This window comes from Phocoena phocoena, chromosome 19 (genome assembly GCF_963924675.1).
Source record: "Phocoena phocoena chromosome 19, mPhoPho1.1, whole genome shotgun sequence".
In the NCBI taxonomy this organism is placed as follows: Eukaryota; Metazoa; Chordata; class Mammalia; order Artiodactyla; family Phocoenidae; genus Phocoena; species Phocoena phocoena.
The window spans coordinates 51484462-51506661 of NC_089237.1; the positions used below are offsets into that span (position 1 = coordinate 51484462).

A 22200-nucleotide genomic window follows, 5' to 3' on the forward strand; every position below is an offset into this window, starting at 1 on the left:
TGAAAGTTGCTGCTGTAGATGACCAAAGTCTGGCTAATACCAGTGGCTTCCGTCCAGCTCTGCCTCAAAGGATTCTGAGCCTTTGCAAGAGCTGGTTGCAAACCAGCTATGTGACCCTGGGAAAGTCTCATGCACTCTCTGGGCTTGGTTTCCCCTCCGTGGTAAAATGAAGAGTGGCCTGCCTAGGTGGTTTCCATACCCTCCAGCCCTGACAGCTGGCCTTCAGAATGGTTGGCCTTGGGGTACAGGGCACTGGGCACGTGGCCTCCAGCCCCAGTGACCCTGAGCCCATCAGAAAGGCCCCAGGAAGGAGGATCTGGGATTGGATGTCCCAACCCCAGAGGAGGTAGAGACCACCTATTCCACCAGAGCAGGGGTGTCGTGTGGCCTGAGGATTTGAGGGCTTCTCCACCCCCCTCCTTCTTCTGTGGCATAACCACATACTTTGCCCAAGTGCAGAGAAAAGCTTGTTTCAAAGCTTTGGGGAAACGAAGGTAAACAAACCCCATGAAACCTTTCCTAACCAGAACACCCAGGAATAGTAGTATTCTCTGTTTAACTGGGCGCCACTGAGCAGGCAGTTGAACAGAAAATCCTCCCAGCTTAGATCTTTGCGACAAGTATCAACCCCTCCCATCCCAGTAAGTCCCCAGGTAAAGCTTCTTTTGTGGAACTCTGATGTCCCAGAGCCTGAGCCTTGGCATATTGGACTCTGGGTGGCCTTCGCCATTGCTGCAGAACCTGGCAGAAGTTAGCAGCAGCTGTAGCCACGCAGCCTGTCACTAGGTGGTGAGCCTCCAGTCCCTGGAGATGTGCAAGCAGAACTGGAGACCTCTTTGAGCAGGGAGAGAACGGTCAGAGGGACTTCCTAGGCGGAAGGATGAACTAAATCCTCGCCACACAGTGTGGTAGGTAGGCCAGCAGCAGCGACATCGCCTGGGAGCTTGTTAGCAATGCAGAATCTCAGGCCCAGGCGTATTGCAACAGAATCTACACCCTAACAGAGTTCCTTCAGAGTATTTCTATGCACATTAAAGTTTCTGAGTCAGAGAACTAAAGGATCCTAGGATCCCTAAAATCTCAGAACTGCTAAGATTTCATAAAAACCAGCCTAGAAACTAGCCCTGAGACTTGTTTCGTTTGATCAATGACGTGGTTTTGTTTTTGTTTTGAGCTAACATTTAGAAATCAAGAGATACCACATGGTAAAAATGGCTGCCAAATTTCCCTCTTCTCTGAAATCAAAAGCCCCACACAGGGGAATTGTTGACTTCCTGCCGGAGCGAAAGGGCAGCCATCCCCTTGTCCCGTCTCTCCAGGGTTGCGCTTTTCTGTTCTCACCACGGGGAGTGCAGTGCCCACCACTCCCCGTGGACTCCGAGACACCAAGATTTTCTGAACACCTCTTATGTACCTGTCCAGAGCCTGTAGACGTTAGACCTCAGCACTCTGGAGTAGCTGATGTTAGGATTACAGGCACTGCTGGAGATCGCTCTGCCTGGCTCGTAAAGTCCACAAGTTCAGTGGTCTGCCCCTCCTTCCTAAAGGTAGGGGAAGAACAGACAAGATACCTACAATCCAGCACTTGTAGGTTCTGGTTACTAAGGTGGTGCTGCTATAGTGAGTAATTAGTATAATTTAAAGAACATTTTTAACCGAGTTCAGAGATGATGAATTCAAGATTTTTTTTAAAACCCTGATGCACACACACACAAGATATTTTTTAAATTATGTACATTCTTAAACATCTCTCTTCAGATTTTCTCTGTACTTAGGCCCCAGGACTCAAGGGCAGGCTCGGAGATTTGGGAAAGAATTGGCCTGGGATTAGGTGCAGGAGGATTAGTGTGGACAGGCTGGGGCAAGGCACCCCCAGAGTGGGAGGAGTATGACCTGGGGCCCAAACCCAGTTTGGGGCAGAGGCGGGGCGGGCAGGGCTGAGCGGATCCCTTCCCACCCTCAACTCAGCCTTGTTCCTGGGACTCAGTCTCAAAGGCGAGTGACAGGGGGGAGGAGCTGGTAAAGGAGAGGCCTGTCCTCCTCCCCAGCCAGGAGAACGCAGGACCACCCGCCCCAGAGAGCTGGTGAGAGAAGAGGAGGGAAACAGCTAAGCCCCAGTCTCCTCTCTGCCCCTAGTCTCCTCTCTCTGCCGGGAAGTTTCTCCTTGCCTTTCTCCTCCATTTCTGTGGAACCTTTTCTCCTGGGCCCAGTCAGTCTCCTAGAGCCCAGCTGCCCTCAGACCCAAGTCCTCTCCATCTGGTCACCCCTCTTGTTCCGGGGACCCGGGCAATTCCCAGCCCAGAGAGCACCCGGCTTGGCCACTAGGCACCCCTCACCCTCAGACGTGTTTACACTACCTCGGCCAGCTGGCCTGTGCCAGGAGCCCACGCTCGGGGTGGCCTTGCCTTCGGGATGGCTCTGTCGCCAGGAGCAGCGCTGGCCGAAGCAGGGACCTCCCGCAGCTCTGCTGCTGCTTCCATCCCATAGCCGGGACGCCGCACCCTGACCCAGGGCTCACCTGGCGCCTTTGTCTGTGCTGCTCCTCAGGGTCGGGGCCCTGCTCCCCATCCCCACCTGCAGTGGACCCCCGACACCCCCCTTTGGGGGACCTGTGACACTGCGTTGTGGGACCGCGTTCACCGAGATCTGGACTGTGCGCTGTGGACACCAGGCTGTGTGCCGTGGTGCTGGGTCCTGGCAGGGTGGGGGCTGGAATAAAGGTGTGCTTTCTTCCATTCCACGGTGTGTGGTCCTTTTGGCCTGGGTGGCCCGAACACCCCCATCCCCGGAGTGCTGGCATTGCCATGGAGGGCTTCAGATAAGGGGTGAACCTTAGAGATGACCCAGGCAGGGGGAGATGAACTGGGGTCAGCAACCCCCCGCCCAGAAACCCCTCTGCTCAGGGGATCTACTGATTCCCTGCAGGGAACCAAGCAGGGAAGCTACAGGCCTTTCAGGCTTCTAGAAAAGACCAGGGTCTCTGAGGCTCTGGAAATGGATGGTGTGGCCTCATCCCTTGGTCATAGGCAGGAGAGAGGAAGGAAAAGAAGAGCAGAGCTTGTCTACGGCCAGGACCCAGGAACCATGGAGGCCAGAGTCTGATTCTGAGGGAAGGGGGCCCCCAAATGGGGAAGTTGAGGTCCACTGATCTCTGGACAAGACCTCACCAAAACCCACACTCTACTTCCAACCCTTCCAGAGCCTACCACTGGCACATTAGAACAGGAGAGAACATCCCAAAGCCACCCATGGGTGACCAGCCCATTGGTCATCTATTTCCTTTGAGCCCAGCTATCCCGGCCCCAGGCTCAATGTTTCTGACGTGATGACTCGTGATGGACGTCGGATGTTCTGCCTTCCTAACAACCGTCTGCTCCATGATGGGCAACCATCCCTGCCCCACTCTCAGTCCCTGTGGAACTGACCCCAGACCTCCCTCCAGTCCTGCCCAGTCGCTCCATCCCTCTGGCCACAAGGATTGCTTCAAGGACAGGCAGGTGACCCAGTCGAAGCAAACAAGGCTTCGTGTTGAGACATTGCTAGAAGCCAAGGGCAGAAGTTGCATCTCTTCTCTGGGGTTGCTGAGAGGATGTGACTCTGAGTGGTTTTGCCACCACAGAGAAGGAGCAGAACCGACAGCTGGGCAGTGACTAAGTCCTGCTGCCACTTGTTTGAGCCTCTACCCTTCACTAGGCTTAACCAGTTCCTGCTAGTCCAGTACGATGGGAGAGCAAGTTGTTTTCTTTGCTTAAACCAGATTGAATCAGGTATTCCGTTCTTTGCAGTCAAAAGTGTCTCAAAAGGATTGTGGGAAGCAGTGGGGGTTGGACTGGTTTAAGAGGAAAGAAAAGGAGATAAACACTGAATTTGGAGGGAGGAGGGAGTGAGGGATGAATGACAAGAGATGATGTCTCTCTCTAAGCCTCAACTCCACCGAGAGTCAGCCCGGGCCCTTCCCTGCAGTATGACTGTTCCCGAAATTCCATTTACGGGGGAACCTAACCCAGGCAGAGGTTAGGACCTTGTGAGAGAAAAGGCGCACAGCCTGGTAGCCTTGTCGGGACTCTCGTACTGACTCAGCATTTAGAAGGTGGAGGAATCTTTCAGGTCCTGCCCCAGGGGAGACGCAAAGGAGAGTGAAGTGAGGTCTCTACGATCAGCGGCATCTTGCTTGTCAACATCCTCGTGAGTTAGTGACTAGACTTTGACAAGGAGATTAGGGTGGGACAGGCGGCTTGCCCTGCTCCCAGAGGGGGAAGGGAGCGGAGAAACTGGGGAGAAGGACAACTGCGATGTCTGGGAAACCCAGGTTCCCACAGAGAGGAGCTTGTTTGTCACAGTCTAGAGACTCGTCCATCCAAACTAAAGCCATTTTGTCACCTCCACCAGGGACATTGCACTTTACCACCCACCCCTGAGTCTTGGTCTCTGGTCCTGGACCCAGAGAAGGGCATGCCACACTGGCGCTTACCCATGCTGTCACAGGGAACATCGATCCCATGACCTAAAAAGCACGACCCCTAATCCTCACACGACCCATTTTACACACATGGAAACTGAGGCTCCCAGTGGTGAAAAGCCTTGTCAATCACCGCAGTTCCAGCAAATCTTGGGATCAGGAAGCACACCCGGGAGTTCAGGCTCTGGGCCTCGGGGTGCCTCTCAGCGATGCTCTGGAGATGTTTCTCTCACAGGCAGCCCTGCTTTGTGACCCCTTGATTCTTTTCTGCAAGAGCACGACTTAAACTCCAAGCCAATGTCTGTGTAATCAGATTCTTAAAGACTTTTGACTTGGTGGGATATGAACATGAACCCATTTTACATTTCTCCAACCAAAAGTCCAGTCCAGTTGAAAACTCCCATTTCCTAATCTGCTCTGAAAGTCTGTTCCTCACCACGCAGGTCAGGGCCCTGGTGGGGAGAGGGGTGGGTGGGTGGTGTAGTGGGGGAGGAGGGAAGGAGCAGGTCTGCTCCTTCCCTCCTCCCCCAACTCTGGCTTCTCCATCAGGAGAGGAGGGACATAGGGGCATCATTTGATCCTGGGACCCCCACCCCCTCATTCTTCAAAGGAGGAATACAGCGGAAGCTTAACTGGTTGCCGGATCAGGAAGATTCCCCTGGTCTCACTTTGGCTCAGCAGCTGCTGGAGCTGGCTGGAGATGCCGTCCTCTCTACCTGTGCAGAGGTGATTTCACTGCAAAGCTGATGAAGGTGAAACTTCACAATCTCTCACCCGCACAAGTCCCTTCCAAGCCTCACTACCCAATTTTGTATTCTTTTTCTTAAAGAGGGCCTTCAAAGTTGGATAAGCTTGGGAATTCCCTGGTGGTCCAGTGGTTAGGACTCTGTGCTTTCACTGCCGGGGGCCCAGGTTCGATCCCTGGTCGGAGAACTAAGATCCCACGAGCCGCGCAGCCCGGCCAAAAACAAACAAACAAAAAAAGGTTGGATGAGCTGAGGGTCCCCACAACATTTGGATCCATCCTGGGTATAGTCCCCTGGGGGTTGGGGAGTAGCTTCCCCAGCCTTCTTCATCACTGAAGGCAGAAAGCAGCAGCTGGGACTTCTCTGGTGGTGCAGTGGTTAAGACTTCGCTTTCTAATGCAGGGGATGCGGGTTCCATCCCTGGTCGGGGAGCTAAGATCCCACTATGCCTTGGCCAAAAAACCAAAACATAAAACAGAAGCAATGCTGTAACAAATTCAATAAAGACGAGGCTACCCTGGTGGAGCAGTGGTTAAGAATCTGCCTGCCAGTGCAGGGGACACGGGTTCGAGCCCTGGTCCGGGAAGATCCCACAGGCCATGGAGCGCCACAACCACTGAAGCCCATGCGCCTAGAGCCCGTGCTCCACAACAAGAGAAGCCACCGCAATGAAAAGCCGGCGCACCTCAACAAAGAATAGCCCCCACTCACCTCCACTAGAGAAAGCCCGCACGCAGCAACGAAGACCCAATGCAGCCAAAACTAAATAAACAAATACAGTTTTTAAAAAGAGAGAGAGTTTTAGTGTAGTTTATCATGCAGCAATGGATAACCAGAACAAGCTCTCCATTTCAGAAGACCTCTAAACCTTGGCTGAGAGTTTTGAAAAACTCAGGTCAGCAATCCACTGACAGATGGTTTCTGAGAGGGACTTCTCCCAGAAAAGGTAGAATAAACACTTTTTTTTTTTTTTTTTTGCCTATTTCTTCCCACATCTAAAATTCCTTTGGGTATCCACCCATCTCCACCCTCAATCCATATAGTTTGTATGGGACTAATTCCAGCCCCAGCTTCAGAGTCTGTGACCAAGGCCAGTTCAGTGAGGGTCAGCCCCAGAACATCTGCAGTAAGAGGGTGACATCGTCTTTGTGCTAGGGTTGCTAAGCTGGAAGGATAGAAGCCCAGAGCTGCTGGTCATCATTTCTGCCACCACTTGGGAGAAGTCTGCCTGAGAATGAGCTAACACAGTTCAACACAGAAGAAAGCAGAAATGAAATACTGAGGAAGCACAATTCCTGACGCATGTTCTGGGCACCTGGATCCATCCAGGCCTGAAGCCATTACTCCTGAATTTTCCAGTTACATAAACCAATATGTTCCCATATTTTATCGGGCTGGTTTGAGTTTAGATTATCCTGTTTGTTCATCTCTGCCTATTAAAATTGTGTCAGTTTTTCATCACTAGTTTAAAACTCACTTCCTACGAGAAGCTTTCCTTGAATTATTTAGGGGATATTTATTGTTTGGGCTTTTCTATTGCCCAGAAAAGACCTCCCCACATACTTCCGAAAAATCCCCACAGCCCTCACAGCTCATCATCATCACCAACGTGGCTACGATGGACACAGCCACCCTGATATCTTTTTTTTTTTTTTGTGGTACGCGGGCCTCTCACTGCTGTGGCCTCTCCCGTCGTGGAGCACAGGCTTCAGACGTGCAGGCTCAGCGGCCATGGCTCACGGGCCCAGCCGCTCCGCGGCATGTGGGATCTTCCGAGTCTGGGGCACGAACCCGTGTCCCCTGCATCGGCAGGCGGACTCTCAACCACTGTGCCACCAGGGAAGCCCCTATGTTATGTGTATTTTACCACAATTTATAAAATGGGTGATCTATAAAATCCAAACTTTTTCCCCAGAAACGATAGGTAAAATTGGGTATATTTTTATACAAACAATGGGTATATTTTCTAGAGCCGCATGATTTCCTCTCTCTGAGGATCCAAATGACGATTTCCTTGAAGTCTTCTGTTCCCTAAATTATCTGCCCCTTCAGTTTTGTTCTTGTCCTTGTCTTTTAGATGGAAGCCTTCCTTGAAGATCGGGTGATCCTTGGCCATTCATTCATTTTTAAGAATGAGGCAAGAAAAACTGATTGGAAACTGTGTGAACAGGACTTATCAACTGGCGGGCTTAATTGGCAGAGCCATTTCATTGGGGAACCCCACATAACACTTGGGCTGGTCCGTTCCTCTAGAGGGACACCTTCCAGTCTTACCAGAGGGTGAGGGTCGAGGCGGGGCGGCGGAGGGGGCGGGTACTTGACTGCCAACATACTTGGGGCCATCCAGGGAATGGGGCCAGAGCCTCCACCGTCACCTCATCCTCCAATTTTTTTTAAATAAATTTATTTATTTATCTTTAGCTGCATTGGGTCTTCGTTGCTGTGCACGGGCTTTCTCTCATTGCGGCGAGCAGCGGCTACTCTTCATTGCGGTGGCTTCTCTTGTTGCGGAGCACAGGCTCTAGGCATTCGGGCTTCAGTAGTTGTGGTTCACGGGCTCTAAAGCGCAGGCTCAGTAGCTGTGGTGCACGGGCTTAGTTGCTCAGTAGCTGTGGTGCACGGGCTTCTCATTGCGGTGGCTTCTCTTGTTGCGGAACACGGGCCATGGGCTCTAGGCACGCGGGCTTCAGTAGTTGTGGCACGCGGGCTCAGTAGTTGTGGCTCACGGGCTCTAGAGCGCAGGTTCAGTAGCTGTGGCGCACGGGCTTAGTTGCTCCGCGGCATGTGGGATCTTCCCGGACCAGGGCACGAACCCGTGACCCCTGCATCGGCAGGCGGACTCCCAACCACTGCGCCACCAGGGAAGCCCTCCACACTTGAGTTTTAACCTGCAAAAGGGCAAAGATTGGGCCTTGCCTGGGGCCATACTCACAGCACCCAACATAATACCTGGCACAGAGCAGGTTCTCAAAATTATTCATGAATCAAATAAAATAATGAAGGCAGGCCAAGAAGACTTGTAAAAAGTGGGGAGTTGGTCCTGCCTAGGCTTTTAAAGGCTAAGGAGGCAAAGAAACTAAGAGGGGGACAAACGAACCCGTGAACTCCACTGGATCCCAACTCCCTCTGGCCCCACCCATCACTGAAATGTTCTGTTTCCCAAACCTCAGGACGCCCAGTCCCTCCCGTCTCAGAGCACCCCAACCCCCATCTGCATCCCTCCCTTCCTGCCTCTCAGCCACGCCCTCTCTGCCCCGAGCCAGCGCTTGCTTTTGGGGGTGGTGATGGGCCCCGTGGGAACTGAGTTGCCTCCACAAGGCCTGGCCAGGGTGGGGCGGTGCCTGTCCCTGGGGGTGAGCCTCTGGGCTGTGCAGTTGCGTCGGATGAGCCGGAGAGAGACAGACTCCAGCTGTCACCATGGCTGAGTTCAGGGTGAGGGTATCCACTGGGGAGGCCTTCGGGGCTGGCACGTGGGACGAAATGTCTGTCATCATCGTGGGGACCGAAGGAGAGACCCTGCCACTGCCCCTGGACCATTTCGGCAAAGAGTTCAGCGCGGGCGCTGTGAGTGTCGGGTGGGGGTGGGGGCGGCGGCGGAGGGAGCAGGAGAGGCGGTGCTCTAGGGTACTAAACTTGCCCCCCAGGAGGAGGACTTCGAGGTGACGTGCCCCCAGGACGTGGGCCGGGTGCTGCTGCTGCGCTTGCACAAGACTCCCCCCGCGCTGCTCCGTCCTTTCTGGCCCCTGGCCTCCGACGCCTGGTTCTGCCGCTGGGTCCAGCTCACGCCGCCCCGGGGCGCCCCCCTCCGCTTCCCCTGCTACCAGTGGCTGGAGGACCAGGGGAGCCTGGTGCTGCGGGAGGGGACAGGTGAGGGGGACACAGGAGGGAGGAGGGGGCTGGTGTGTTGGGGGGAAAGGCAAGGGGAGTGGAGAGGTGAGCCGGTGTGGCCGAGGGGGAGGGACAGGGAGTTTGGGGGAAGAGGGGGGGTGGCAGTCTGGTGTGGGAGAAACTACTTATGGGGGCAGGGGATCTGGTAAGGGGCGGCTGGAGTGGAGGGGAGAGCGGCTGGGGCCGGAGGTCAGGAGGCTTTCTCTGTCCTCCCCACCGGCTCCGCTGCTCCCACAGCGAAGATTTCCTGGGAGGACCGCCACCCCACCCTCCAGCAGCAGCGCCAGGAGGAGCTGCAGGCCAGGCGGGAGATGTACAGGTGAGGAGGGGGTTACTGAGGGGGAGGCGGGTTGCCGAGGGGATGAGGGTCAGCTTCGTTCCGCTGGTGTTGACGCGGCCTGAAGTCCCTGCCTGGTCCTCTGTCCTCTCCAATCACAGCATCTCCAGGAACTCGTTAGAAATACAGTTTCTCAGACCCACCTCACAGCTACTGAATCAGATGTTGAGGGTGAGGGGCAGCAGTGTTGGTGTTTTTAACTGAGGTCTAGTTGATTTACAACGTTGTGTCCATTTCAGGTGTACAGCAGCGTGCTCTGGGTTGCTTATTTGCAGATTATATTCCACTATACGTTATTACAAGATACTGGCATCAGCTTAATAAAAATGTGCAGCATGACAGTTGTGGGTTAAGTTTTATTTGGCGCAAAATGAGGACTACAGCCCAGGAGATGGCATTTCAGAGAGCTCTGAGAAACTGCTCCACAGAGGTAGTGGGGAAAGTCAGTACCTATGTGATTTTGGTGAAGGGGGAGCTCTTGCAATCGAGCACATATTTTGTTTTGCAGAAGGTTTCTGCTAGTCACGAAGAGCAGTCGTCACCATGAAGGATTTTAGTGCTTTTCTGGATATGAGGAGATATAAGAATTGGGTTCATAAAATCATATCTATCTGAAAACCTGTTCTGCCCGTTTCTCCCAGAGCACAGAATGCCTCATTTCTGCTCGCCACCCTGAACTCCTCTGGGAGTTGAAAGTCAGCAACAGCAGCAACCCATGATTTAGTCCTTGTCCTTGTAGAGGAGGATGGCAAGTACCAAATTGTAGTTGGCGCTGGATGTATAATTCCCTGTGCGATAACAGTAAATCCTTGTTGCTAACAATATTGGGGTTTTTTTTTTTTGTTTTTTGGTTGTTTTTTTTGGGGGGCTGCGCCTGACCGGAGATCAAACCCAAGCCGCCTGCATTAGGAGCGGGGAGTCTTAACCACTGCCCCACCAGGGAAGTTCCGCTAGCAATATTGTTTTAACAAGCCTTCCAGATGACTCATGCCCACGGAAGTTTGAAACCCACTGCTTTTTTTTTTTTTTTTTTTTTTTTTTTTGCGGTACGCGGGCCTCTCACTGTTGTGGCCCCTCCCGTTGCGGAGCACAGGCTCCGGACGCGCAGGCTCAGTGGTCATGGCTCACAGGCCCAGCCGCTCCACGGCATGTGGGATCCTCCCGGACCGGGGCACGAACCCGCGTCCCCTGCATTGGCAGGGGACGGACTCCCAACCACCGCGCCACCAGGGAAGCCCTGAAACCCACTGCTTTTACATGCCTCACTCTTGCTGGAGTCTTTCTGGGTCGCTGGCAAGGACTTCTAAGGCAGAAAGCCAGGGACCACACGCGTGAGCAAATGTTCAAAAGGTCATGGTCTGGCCAGCTGAGCTGCTGTCTGAAGAGCGGGCTGCAGGCTTTCGCTTTAGGTCTCTGGGGGCACAGCAGCTGCAGGCTTACTTGGCTCCTGGTGATTCCACGTGTGTTGTGAATTACATCCCGGAGAAAACCATGGCGCCTAATCTGCCAGCATCAGCCCCAGGTGAGGGAACAGATGGAGGGAGCTGTGTCTGTGGAGTGGCCTTTCTTCCTTTCTTGGCAAAACAAGGACACAGGAGGAGTCAGGAGACGCAAGGCCAGCCTAGGTAGGCCCTGCCGAAAGGAGCTGTGAAATCTTAAGCAAATTAGTTAACCTTTTTGATTCTTAATTTCTTCTGCAAAAGGAACTAAGAATACCAGGCTGATTTGTGTTATTAGGAAGAACAAATGAGAAGATGGTTGAGAATGCAGCTTGTCAGCCGCAAAGCCCTGCACACGTGTGTACTGAGGTTCATAATGTCCCTCAGTTACCTCTGATCCAAGTGGCTACACCCTCAATACTCAGAGTGAGGTCTCACGTCCACAGGGTCGGCATCACCTGGGAGCTTGTTAGAAATACAGGGTCTTGGGCCACCCACCCCAAACCTATTTGATGAGAATCTGCATTTTACCAAGATCCCTGGGGGAACTAAGTTTTTGTGCATTAAAGTTTGAGAAGCAGGGTTTGGCCACCACCTGGTGGCAGTGTACTTTAACTGCAAATTGTGTTCTGAAGTTGCCTGTTCAAACCCAAAGGCACTGACGGAATGAACCAAAGAATGAATGAGGGAGAGAATGAGAGGATGACTGGCTGGGGGTCCTCAGCTTTGCAGGGACATGATTTTACCATTTCACCTAAAGGTCTTCAGGCTGTGTTGCTTGCTGGATAAAGGGATTTAAAGAGGCTAAATCTCTTTAGGCCAGGCCAGAGTACATTTCTGGGCTCCCCCAAGCTTTGGAGGCAGAAGTGTCTCTCCACGGGATGCCTGCCAAAGGCAACTGACGCCTTCCTGTGTTCCCACCTTCAGGACAACCTCCGCTCTGTGATGCAACTGTGTTAGTCAGGAGTTTTGTGGTTGCAAGAACGATAACAGACTCCAGCTAGCAGACAGAAAAAATGGGAATGCGTCAGCAGGTCACAGAAGTGAGGGCTGGAAGCGTAGCCAGATATTACGGGCCAGAAGCCAGGGTGACTCTCCCCCTGTCTCTGGAGCCCCCTAGATGCTTCTCTCTCTGGCTTCACTTTCCTCTCTCCCTGCAGAACAGCTTTCTTTGGTTCCCAGTCCACACAGTGGAAAATGGCCTTTTTTTTTTTTTAATAGCAACTCCTTTATTTTTAATTATTTTTAAAAATTTATTTATTTATTTGGTTGTGCCCGGTCTTAGTTGCGGCAGGCAGTCTTCTTAGTTGCGGCAGGCAAACTCTTAGCTGCGGCACGCACATGGGGTCTAGTTCCCTGACCAGGGATGGAAACCTGGGCCCCGTGCATTGGAAGCACGGACTCTTCACCACTTCACCACCAGGGAACTCTCCCAGTCCTGGTGTTTATGTGCTATAACCCAGATATCCAGAGAGAGATGACCTCTGGTCCAGCCCCAATCTCCAATTCCCTGAGAAGGATTCTGATTGGCCTTGCTCTGGCCAGGTGCCGAACCCTGGACCAATCAACTGACCAGGGGAGAACATGGCTGTGGGAACATGGCAGCTCTCCCTGCGGCCTTGAGGGTGGAGGGGAAGGGCAGAGCCCAGGAAGACCCCTGCTTGTGGAAGGGGGCTGGCCCTGACCAGGGCCTCCAAGGGGTCTGCCACTCCCTCTCCCTAGTCAGTGGTTTCCCTGAGGCTTCTTGCTGGCTGCCTCCCTGCTCCTCCCTCCAGCTGGAAGACTTACATCCCAGGCTGGCCTCGCTGCCTCAACGAGGAGACCATAAAAAACCTGGACCTCAACATCAAATACTCTCTGGCAAAGAACATCACCTTCTACCTGCGAGGCGGCTCTATGTGAGGATGCCCACCCTCTCCTGCCCCTGGGCCTCAGATGTACTGGTACCCCTGCCTTCTGCCCTCCCCCACTCAGCTCCCCCACCATCAGGGATGTGGGTCACACAGCCCAGCCCAGGGCACGGCCTCTGCTCACCACCTATTCCAACAAGGTGAGGATGACCTCAGGGGCAGTGACTACCACGGCCCCCCCGGAGGCTGGTTCAGGACCCCAGGATGGATAAGCTTAGCCAACGCGGACGGGTCTCCCAGGGCCTCTTGCCTCCCTCTTCCCACTTTTCACATCTTCTGGCAGGTTGGCACATCTGAAACTCAAAGGGCTGCTGGACCGCAAGGGGCTCTGGAAGAGCCTGGAGGAGATGAGAAGTGTGTTCAGCTTCCGGAAGACCCCAGCCGTGGGTGAGGGGCTCCAGCCGGGGCTCCAGACCTCTTCCCTGGGGGATCAGCTCTCCTGGCTGTCAGGAATCTCAGAAAACCAAGCGCCAGTTCACTGTGTGACCCTGGGCAGGCCCCTGACTCCCACGAGACCTTACTTTCTCCTCAGACACAGAAAAGGACGTGTCGTGGGGGCATCTCTGACCTTCTAATGCCTTGTATCCATCAGACACTTGTTGGGCTACTACACATGAGACACTCGCTTAGGGGCTGTGGACACAGTCCTTGCCCCCACAGGGCTCCCAGTTGAGCAGACAAGTAGACATTAGGCTCAAAGGCAAATAATGAGTTTCGCTTATGAAACCTGTGCATCAGCTCCAGTGAGAGTGTGTAAAAGGGGGACCTGGCCTAGCCCAGCTAGGGAACTCTCTACAGAGGTGACTTTTATGCTGAGACCTCAAAGTGGGGCAGGTGTCAACAGCGCCAGGCATGGTGTGTGAGGGCAGAGGGTGCTTCAGGTTCGGGGCGGGAGGGCGGTCCGGTGCATGTGAAGGCCCTGAAGATGGAAGGAGTGGAGACCTTTGAGGGGAAAGATGCTGCTGTGGCCAAAGGGGATTGAGCCAGGGAAGGAAGACAGGAGGCAAAGCAGGAGAGGTGCATGGGCCCTGGGCCGTGCAGGACTGTGGAGGCCGTGGCAGGAGCTCGGGCCTTTCCTAAGTGCAGTGGGACCAGCTGCCAGCTGGGGAGTACTGTGGCCAGATGTGCCGTGGGGAGGGGGCTGTTAGGGGGCAGGAGTGCAAGCAGGAGGACCAGTTGTGAGGCTCTGGCTGTGGTCAGCAGAGGATGGAATCCTCAGCGAGGCAGTGACAGCAGAGATGGAGTGGACGTGTGGAGCAAGAGCTACTGAGGATGGAGAATCGGTGGGACTTGATGGGCGGAGGATGGGGGGAGCTGCCGAGAGGACTCCGGGCTCTGCCACCTGCAATCCAGTGGATGAAGGTGCCATTCCCGGGATGCCAGGCAATGGGCTGGGGACTGGGCTAGAGCAGGAGCCCATGTTCAGCCTCCGATATACTGTGTTTGAGTCATGGGGTTGGAGATGGCAGGTAGATGGTGGGACTGGTGGGCTGGGGACTAAGGTTTGCTGTTTGGTGAACTGAAGCCAAGGGGACAGAGGAGGTCACCCTGGGAAGTACTGCATGAGAAGAGAGGAGAGCGCAGGATGGACGCAGGAGAAACGCCACAATGGCGCTCAGGGGGAGACCCCTGGGCGCCGGGGTGACTGGTCCCATCTCCCCTGCCCCCCTGCAGAGTATGTGTTTGAGCACTGGCAGGAGGATGCCTTCTTCGCCTACCAGTTCCTGAATGGCCTCAACCCGGTCCTGATCCGCCGCTGTCGCCACCTCCCAAAGAACTTCCCTGTCACTGATGCCATGGTGGCCCCAGTGTTGGGCCCCGGGACGAGTCTGCAGGCTGAGCTGGAGGTGAGGGGCACAGGAGTCCTGGCTCTGCACGCCCCCATCTCAGTGCTTTGGGCCCATCCCCTACTGGGGAGGAATAACACTCACATTTGTTAAGGACCTACTGTGTGCTACGTGCCGGGAACACCCTCTCCCGTGCACAGTCTCCTGGCCCTGAATCCTCTCACCACCCCCATACTCCCCACCTTCTGCCTTTAGAAAGCCAGATGGCAGCCCTGGCTCCCCTTCTCTCTCCCGCAGAAAGGGTCCTTGTTCCTGGTGGATCACGGCATCCTCTCTGGCATCCGCACCAATGTCATTAATAGGAGGCCTCAGTTCTCCGCGGCCCCAATGACCCTGCTATACCAGCGCCCAGGGTGTGGGCCCCTGCTGCCCCTCGCCATCCAGGTCAGCAGCCGGGCAGGCGACAGGGCAGGGGCAGGGAGAGGTCTGACTAAATGGTTGGCAGACACTCAAGGCTGCCTCTCCTCACTGGCCTCTCCTATAGCTCAGCCAGACCCCTGGGCCCGACAGCCCCATCTTTCTGCCCAGCGACGACAAGTGGGACTGGCTGCTGGCCAAGACGTGGGTGCGCAATGCCGAGTTCTCCATCCACGAGGCCCTCACACACCTGTTACAGGTACACCTGGTGGCCGAGGTCTTCACCCTGGCTACACTGCGCCAGCTGCCTCACTGCCACCCACTCTTCAAGGTCAGTGGCCCAGCAAGACGACCCAGACTGTGCCCCAAGCCTGCATGTCGCTGCACCTGGGCCTGCCCTTCGGGGTCCTATGCCGCCTGTCCCCACGTGGCCCTGTCCTTTCAGGCTGAGATGCTGAGCCCCCATTCTGCCTCAGCGGCATCTCCCTGCACAATTCCCCTGAGAGGCTGCTTTCCAGCAGGCCCTGAGCTAGGGTGAGGTGATGAGGACAGGCGCGAGGGAGAGGACCGCATGTGAGGGCAGGCTATGCCCCAGAGAGATTCTCTTCTTAGGGGCGCTCAAGCCAACAGCGATCACAGAAGCCCAGCTCCTAGGAAAGGAGAGACCTGGGGCTGACAGATGCCAAAGTGTGAACATGGCTTTGACCAACAGGTTTTCTGCAGATAGCTGCAGGGTGGGGAGCCCTGGGAGGGAGACCCGTGTCTCTAAGGTGGGCTCTGCTAAGCCTTCAGATGGCCCAGATTCATTTCCTCCAGGGACCTGGAGCATCTCCTCTGTAAAGATGAGGGGTCCACAGCTACTCACTTTCTGATTCTTCCTTAGACAGTCTCCTGGGTCCTGGATGCAGGCCCTACTCTGTCCTCTTCAATCCAGGCTGATTGTTTCTGACAATCTACAGCTCCCAGGGCCTGGCACTCAGACGTGGTCTCTAGGGGACCATTTCACATTGCCAGGCCCGCAGGCCCTGGTTATCACGGTGCCTTGCCTGCCTGGGGTTAGGAAATCACAGGAGGCCAGAGCTGGAGGGATTCATAGTGCTATCCAGATCAGCCCTCTCATTGGCCCAGTGATCTGATGCCCAGAGAGAGGAAAACACACGCTCAAGGTCACAGAAGAGGATGCTGGTGGACCTTAGCCCCCATCACCGGGCCTAGAGCCCTGGTCCCTATCCCAGGCTGCCCCCTTGTCCCTGTCATCTCTGTCCATGTGTGACTGACAAGACTGGGTTCCTCTATGGGGGGGCAGGTCTGGGGCCACAGAGACCCAGGCTTTGCCTAGCTCTGCCTTCTCTGGCCCTTACAGCTGCTGATCCCACACACACGGTACACACTGCACATCAACACGCTGGCCCGTGAGCTGCTCATTGCCCCCAGGAAGGTGGTGGACAGGGTAAGGACTGCTTTAGGGAGGGTGGGGATGGGATATTCCTTCAGTGTAAAGAATCTGGGGTCTTGGGCCTCCCTTGTGACGCAGTGGTTGAGAGTCCGCCTGCCGATGCAGGGAACGCGGGTTCGTGTCCCAGTCCGGGAAGATTCCACATGCCGTGGAGCGGCTGGGCCCGTGAGCCATGGTCGCTGAGCCTGCACGTCCGGAGCCTGTGCTCCGCAATGGGAGAGGCCACAACAGTGAGAGGCCCACGTACCGCAAAAAAAAAAAAAAAAAAAAAAAAGAATCTGGGGTCTTGGGGTGGGAGTGGCCCTGTCTCCCCAACCACTATTACCTCCTGCTTCTGGGGCAAGGGCTGTGGTACCCAGGAGTCCCGTTTCCCAGTCCACAGGCATTGGCATTGAAGGTTTCTCTGAGCTGATACAGAGGTACATGGAACAGCTGAACTATTCCATCCTGTGTCTGCCTGAGGATATCCGGGCCCGAGGAGTTGAAGACATCCCAGGCTACTACTACCGGGATGATGGGATACAGATCTGGGGTGCAGTGGAATGGTGAGGGGGCGAGCCCCAGAGAACTGGGGCCTTGGGGGACAGGAAGGAAGACTGGGAAGGAGAAGGAAGGCCCAGGGAGGCGTCCACCAGGAGGAGGGCCGGACATTAATAGCACTGGGACCAGGCGGGGGCACTCCTCAGAGAGGGTCGGGGTTCACAGCTGGGATGGAACCCCGTGCACCTTGCAGCTTTGTCTCCGAAATGATCGGCATCTACTACCTGAGCGATGAGTCTGTCCGCGACGACAGTGAACTCCAGGCCTGGGTGTGGGAGATCTTCTCCGAGGGCTTCCTAGGCCGGGAGAGCTCAGGTAGGGGGACCTCGGTTCTTAGGTCCTACCCTCAGGCCACTGCGGCATTGTCCTCAGGACCCTGGTAGCCCCGTTCCCAGCCCAGCTCTCCCTGCAGGTGTACCCTCCTCCCTGGGGACACGGGAAGCCCTGATACAGTATGTCACTATGGTGATATTCACCTGCTCGGCCAAGCATTCCGCTGTCGGTACAGGGCAGGTGAGAAGGGTCAATGCCAGGGTGGCGGGACGGAGGGTGCCGGGCTCCTAGCCTCACTCTGCCCTCTCGGCCTTCAGTTTGACTTCAGTGCCTGGATGCCCAACCTGCCACCTACCATGCAACTGCCACCGCCCACCTCTAAAGGCCAGGCAAGCCTGGAGAAGTTCATAGCCACCCTCCCACCAGTCAATGCCACATGTGATGTCATTATTGCCCTCTGGGCGCTGAGCAAGGAGCCTGGAGACAGAGTGAGTGTGGGGCTGGGAGCCAGACCAGGCCAGCCTTGGGGTGAGGGAGGCGACAGTGTTTACTCTCCCTGACCCACACCCCACTGTGCCATCAGACCCCAGTGAGTCTTCCCAGGAGGACACAAGGGCATTGGACATCTCACAAGGAGGGTCAAATGGCCAAATGAGACGATTCAGAGTCACCCTTAGCTGCAAGGGTAACGTGTGATATGTTCCAGTGAGGCCGCCCCCTTTAAAACTCTCACTTGAGCTTTCATCCCCGAGAGCTGCCTGCCGTAATCATCACTGTTCAGGGGGAGGGGGCACGGATGAGGTTCAGTCGTAGGCTGCTTCAGGTCCCCCACGGTGGATGGCTAAGGCGGGTCCCGGCTGCAAAGCAGCCCCTTCACCCAGCCTTGTGTTTGGTTCCCAGCGGTCCCTGGGCACCTATCCGGACGAACACTTCACGGAGGTGGCCCCGTGCTGGAGCATCGCGGCCTTCCAGAGCCGCCTGGCTCAGATCTCGCGAGACATCCAGGAGAGAAACCAGGACCTGGAGCTCCCCTACACCTACCTGGACCCTCCCATCATCGAGAACAGCGTCTCCATCTAAATTCCCTGGGGAAAAGGGCCCTACATGACATCCCTTTGACCCCATAGCTCTAGGCTACCTGCCACCCAGAGAAAAGGACTCCCCAGAAAACCAGGCCCCCATATGCCCCTGCTGGGTCTGATGTAACTCATCCCCAAAACACCGCAAAACAGAAACAAAAAAAAACCCCAGAGAATAAAAACTCATTGGACGGCACCACTATGCCTTTTGAAGACTCCAAGCCTCAAAATACCTGCACACCCACAGCCCCCTGGAAGGGTACCATAGGGGGAACACAGTCCTGCCCCCAATCCCACTGACCACAGCTGACTGGACCTAATGGTCATGCGGCTCAAGGGCAGCCCTCTTCCAGACCGTCCAGCAGCATAAGGCGTGGCCCGCCTGAAAACTGCTCGAGAGGTTGATGGTGACCTATGGTCCCAACTTTAAAATGAACAACCCACTGAGAAAGGGCCATGGGAAGCAGAGCAGAAGGAAGACCTACTGCCGGGGACTTACAGGCAGTGCCCACATATGCTTTCTAAAAAATAACATACCCCGGGACTTCCCCAGTGGCTCGGTGGTTAAGAAACCACCTGCCAATGCGGGGGACATGGGTTCGAGCCCTGGTCCGGGAAGATCCCATATGTGGTGGAGCACCTAAGCCTGTGTGCCACAACTACGGGAGCCCACGTGCCCAGAGCCCGTGCTTCGCAACAAAAGAAGCCACCGCAATGAGAAGCCCATGCGCTGCAACGAAGAGTAGCCCCCGCTTGCTGCAACTAGAGAAAGCCTGTGCACAGCAAAGAAGACTGAGCACAGCCAAAAATAAATAAATAAATAAGTAAGTTTTTAATTTCAAAAATAAATAAATACTACATTAGAGAGTGATAAGTGCTGAAGAGAAGCTATAATGCAGGGAAGGATAATACAGTAAGTCCCCTACACACGAACCTTCAAGTAGCCAACTTTTAAAGATGCGAACCTGCTTTCGCATATCCAATCACCTAAGTTAGTTCCCGTGTCTGGTATATATTGTCATGTCCCTGCATCCTCTGCAAGTGGTTGTGCTTTTGTGTACTTTACTGTACAGCGCTGTATAGAGTATAGCGGTACAGTATCTTTATTTCAAGCCCAGGATGTCTGGAAGCAAGAATAGAAGCAGTGGTGATGTAGCCGGTACTGCTGAGAAGTGCCAGCTGTTGTCCTGTACTCCTGTCCTTTTCAAGGTACTGTCCTGTAAGATTTTTTTTTTTTTTTTTTTTTTTTTGCGGTACGTGGGCCTCTCACTGTTGTGGCCTCTCCCGTTGCGGAGCACAGGCTCCGGATGCGCAGGCTCAGCGGCCATGGCTCACGGGCCCAGCTGCTCCGCGGCATGTGGGATCTTCCCAGACCGGGGCACGAACTCGTGTCCCCTGCATCGGCAGGCGGACTCTCAACCACTGCGCCACCAGGGAAGCCCTGTCCTGTAAGATTGAAAATGCTTTCTTTATTTTTTGTTTGTTTGCTTTGTTTTGTTTGTTTATGTATTATTTGTGTGAAAAATATTATAAACCTATTACAGTACAGTACTGTACAGCCAGTTCTGTTAGTTGGGTACCTAGGCTAAATTTGCTGGAATTAGGAACAAATTGGACTTATGAACGTGCTCTCAGAACACAACTCATTAGTATGTAGGGGACTTACTGTATAAAGTATAGGGGAGCAAATTTAGATATAGAGTAGCCAGGCAAGAGCTCTTTAGAAGGGGACTTTTGAGTAAAGGTGTAAAGTGTGGTCGACTCCTTCCAACCACAGGGCCTTTGCACATACTGTTCCCTCTCCACCTCTTAGACCTGGTTAAGGTTTCCTCTTCCTTCAGATCTTAGCTTGATAATTGCTTCATCAAGAAAGACCAGGTTTAACTCTTAATGGCTCCCAGAGCACTGTAGTTAACATCTTTGATGGATATCTTTCTTTTCCACTAGATTAGACTGTCTGTAATTTGGGTTGGTTTTCTCCCCACCTCCAGGCACAGTACCTGGTAACTGGGAGATTCTCGAAACACGGGTTAGTGATGAGGACAAGATCAGGGTTGGGAACTGAATCAATGATGGGATTGGAATTAGGATGAATATTCAGTAAGGATGAGATGAGGGGTAGGAGGTGACATGAGGGCAGGGAATGCCTTAAGGGGATGGAGGCAGGACAGAGAAGAGGCTGGGGATGAAGGTCATGCACATGCTCTGTGACTGGCAGAGCTGTCTCATTTGCCTGGTCACAGTACTCTCACGGGCTGTCAGGCCGGTCAGACCTGCCCTCCTGGGCTCTACTCAACCACCCTGATGACCCTTGAGTGATGCGAGGAACTTGACGATTCAAATTTGCATCTTAAGAAGAAAATTTACCCAGCCTCCTGCCTTCTAGCCGCTCCCCTTCTCTTGAGACTGTGCCCCCAGGGGGCTGCTAAGGCTCTGTAAGGAGCAGGGCCAGTGGAGGGGGGAATTGAGGCTCAGAGGTTTGGGAAACTGCACCTCCAGGCCCCTCTGGGATGCTGGGTCCTGGAGGAGCAGGGGTGAGATGCCCAGCCTTAACCTTCTAATCCAGCAGTAGCATCACTCTGTGGGAGTGGGAAGGAGGCAGGGGCACACAGTCAGCCTGGAGGGGACTGTGGGAGGGGATTTGGGAGAAACAGGGGAGGGAGCTGATGGTGTAGAAGAGTTTGGGCGCCATTTTCCAAATCACAATCCATTCTCAATAGGTGTCCCCCAGCCGACCCCTCTGTCCCAAAAAAAGCAGGAGTGGTGGCTCCAGGTTTGATGAGGGCTCAAGTCTGGAGTGGAAATTAGGTTCCCAAGGGAAACAGATGGAGATGGGGATGGTGGGGACGTGGATGTGGCCGGGGACATGGATGGGATTAGGCATGAGGATGTAGATGGAGCGCTCCCCAGTTACAACCAAAATGTGGATGCGTGACTCTGGGTAGGTGCTCATTGGGCTGAAGAACTGGTTCTCCTTGACCAGGGGTGGACCCGGAGAGCAGGAGAGGCCCCAGGGAAGGATGTGAGCTCGCTGGGTTGGCTCACAATGAGCCACCCACACAGGAAGCTGAGCCCTCACTGCTGGGGCACCCACCCCACCCCCACCTTGCCCCATCCAGAGCTCTGCAAGGCAGGAGAGCAACCCCTGGAGCCCCCCGCCCCCCAAGACAGAGGGAAAACAATCAGATTGGGTCACTCCCCTACTGTAAGCCAGAGCTTAAAACCGTGTTTCCCTTAGAATCAAATCCAAACACTCAACTGTGGACTATAGGATCGTGCATGACCCAGCTTCTGTCCACCCCTGGGTCACCTATTGCAGCCGCTCGGGCCTTGAATGCACACCCTTCAGGGCCCTTGCACTTGCCCTGTCCTTGTTTGTAACACATTTCCCCCTAGTCTCAACTCAGCTGTCACCTCCTCAGAGTGACCTTCCCTGATCACCACATCTAATGCTCCCCCCCACCCAGGTCATGCTAACACACCACCTGGTTTCATCTCCTGACTGCACTTGCAACCATCTGAAAGGATGTATTTGTTTATGTGTTTGTTTATGTGTTTTTTGTCTGCCCCCATAAGCCAGTTGAAGTAGGGGTCATGCCAGGGGAATTGACAGCCGCGTCCTCCACATACTCTCTAGGGAGACAGGAGCCATGAGGCAAGCAGACCCCAGAACGTCAGTGCTGCAAGGGACTTTCCCGGTCTTCACGTTCCTCCCATTTATCTGAAAAATCTGGGCCATTGAGGCTGAGGGACTCGGAAAGAGGGCTGGTATCTTCTCTTTACACCATACCAGCTGCCCTCCAGACTTACGGAAAAGCACAGAGGGCGTCCAGGGTGCAAGATGAGGGACGCCACCTGTCTGACAAGGC

General features: G+C 54.5%; 1 protein-coding gene across 3 annotated transcripts; it reads left to right on the forward strand.

Moving 5' to 3' along the window:
* The first annotated feature begins 8622 nt into the window (after positions 1-8622).
* On the forward strand, positions 8623-18435 carry LOC136139207 (polyunsaturated fatty acid lipoxygenase ALOX15B-like). Of its 3 annotated transcripts, XM_065898087.1 has the most exons (14): positions 8623-8769; positions 8850-9072; positions 9331-9412; positions 12645-12767; positions 13063-13166; positions 14454-14626; positions 14864-15010; positions 15111-15314; positions 16347-16433; positions 16815-16984; positions 17173-17294; positions 17392-17492; positions 17570-17740; positions 18153-18435. In XM_065898087.1, exons 1-14 carry the CDS (start codon positions 8623-8625, stop codon positions 18330-18332), a joined length of 2034 nt encoding a protein of 677 aa, XP_065754159.1. In that variant the 3' UTR covers positions 18333-18435. The 3 variants fall into 3 exon arrangements, with proteins under 3 accessions (XP_065754159.1, XP_065754160.1, XP_065754161.1); XM_065898088.1 differs by lacking the exon at positions 16347-16433 and having other exon boundaries at positions 18153-18332; XM_065898089.1 differs by lacking the exons at positions 16347-16433; positions 17173-17294 and having other exon boundaries at positions 16815-16971; positions 18153-18332.
* The last annotated feature ends 3765 nt before the right edge of the window (positions 18436-22200 follow it).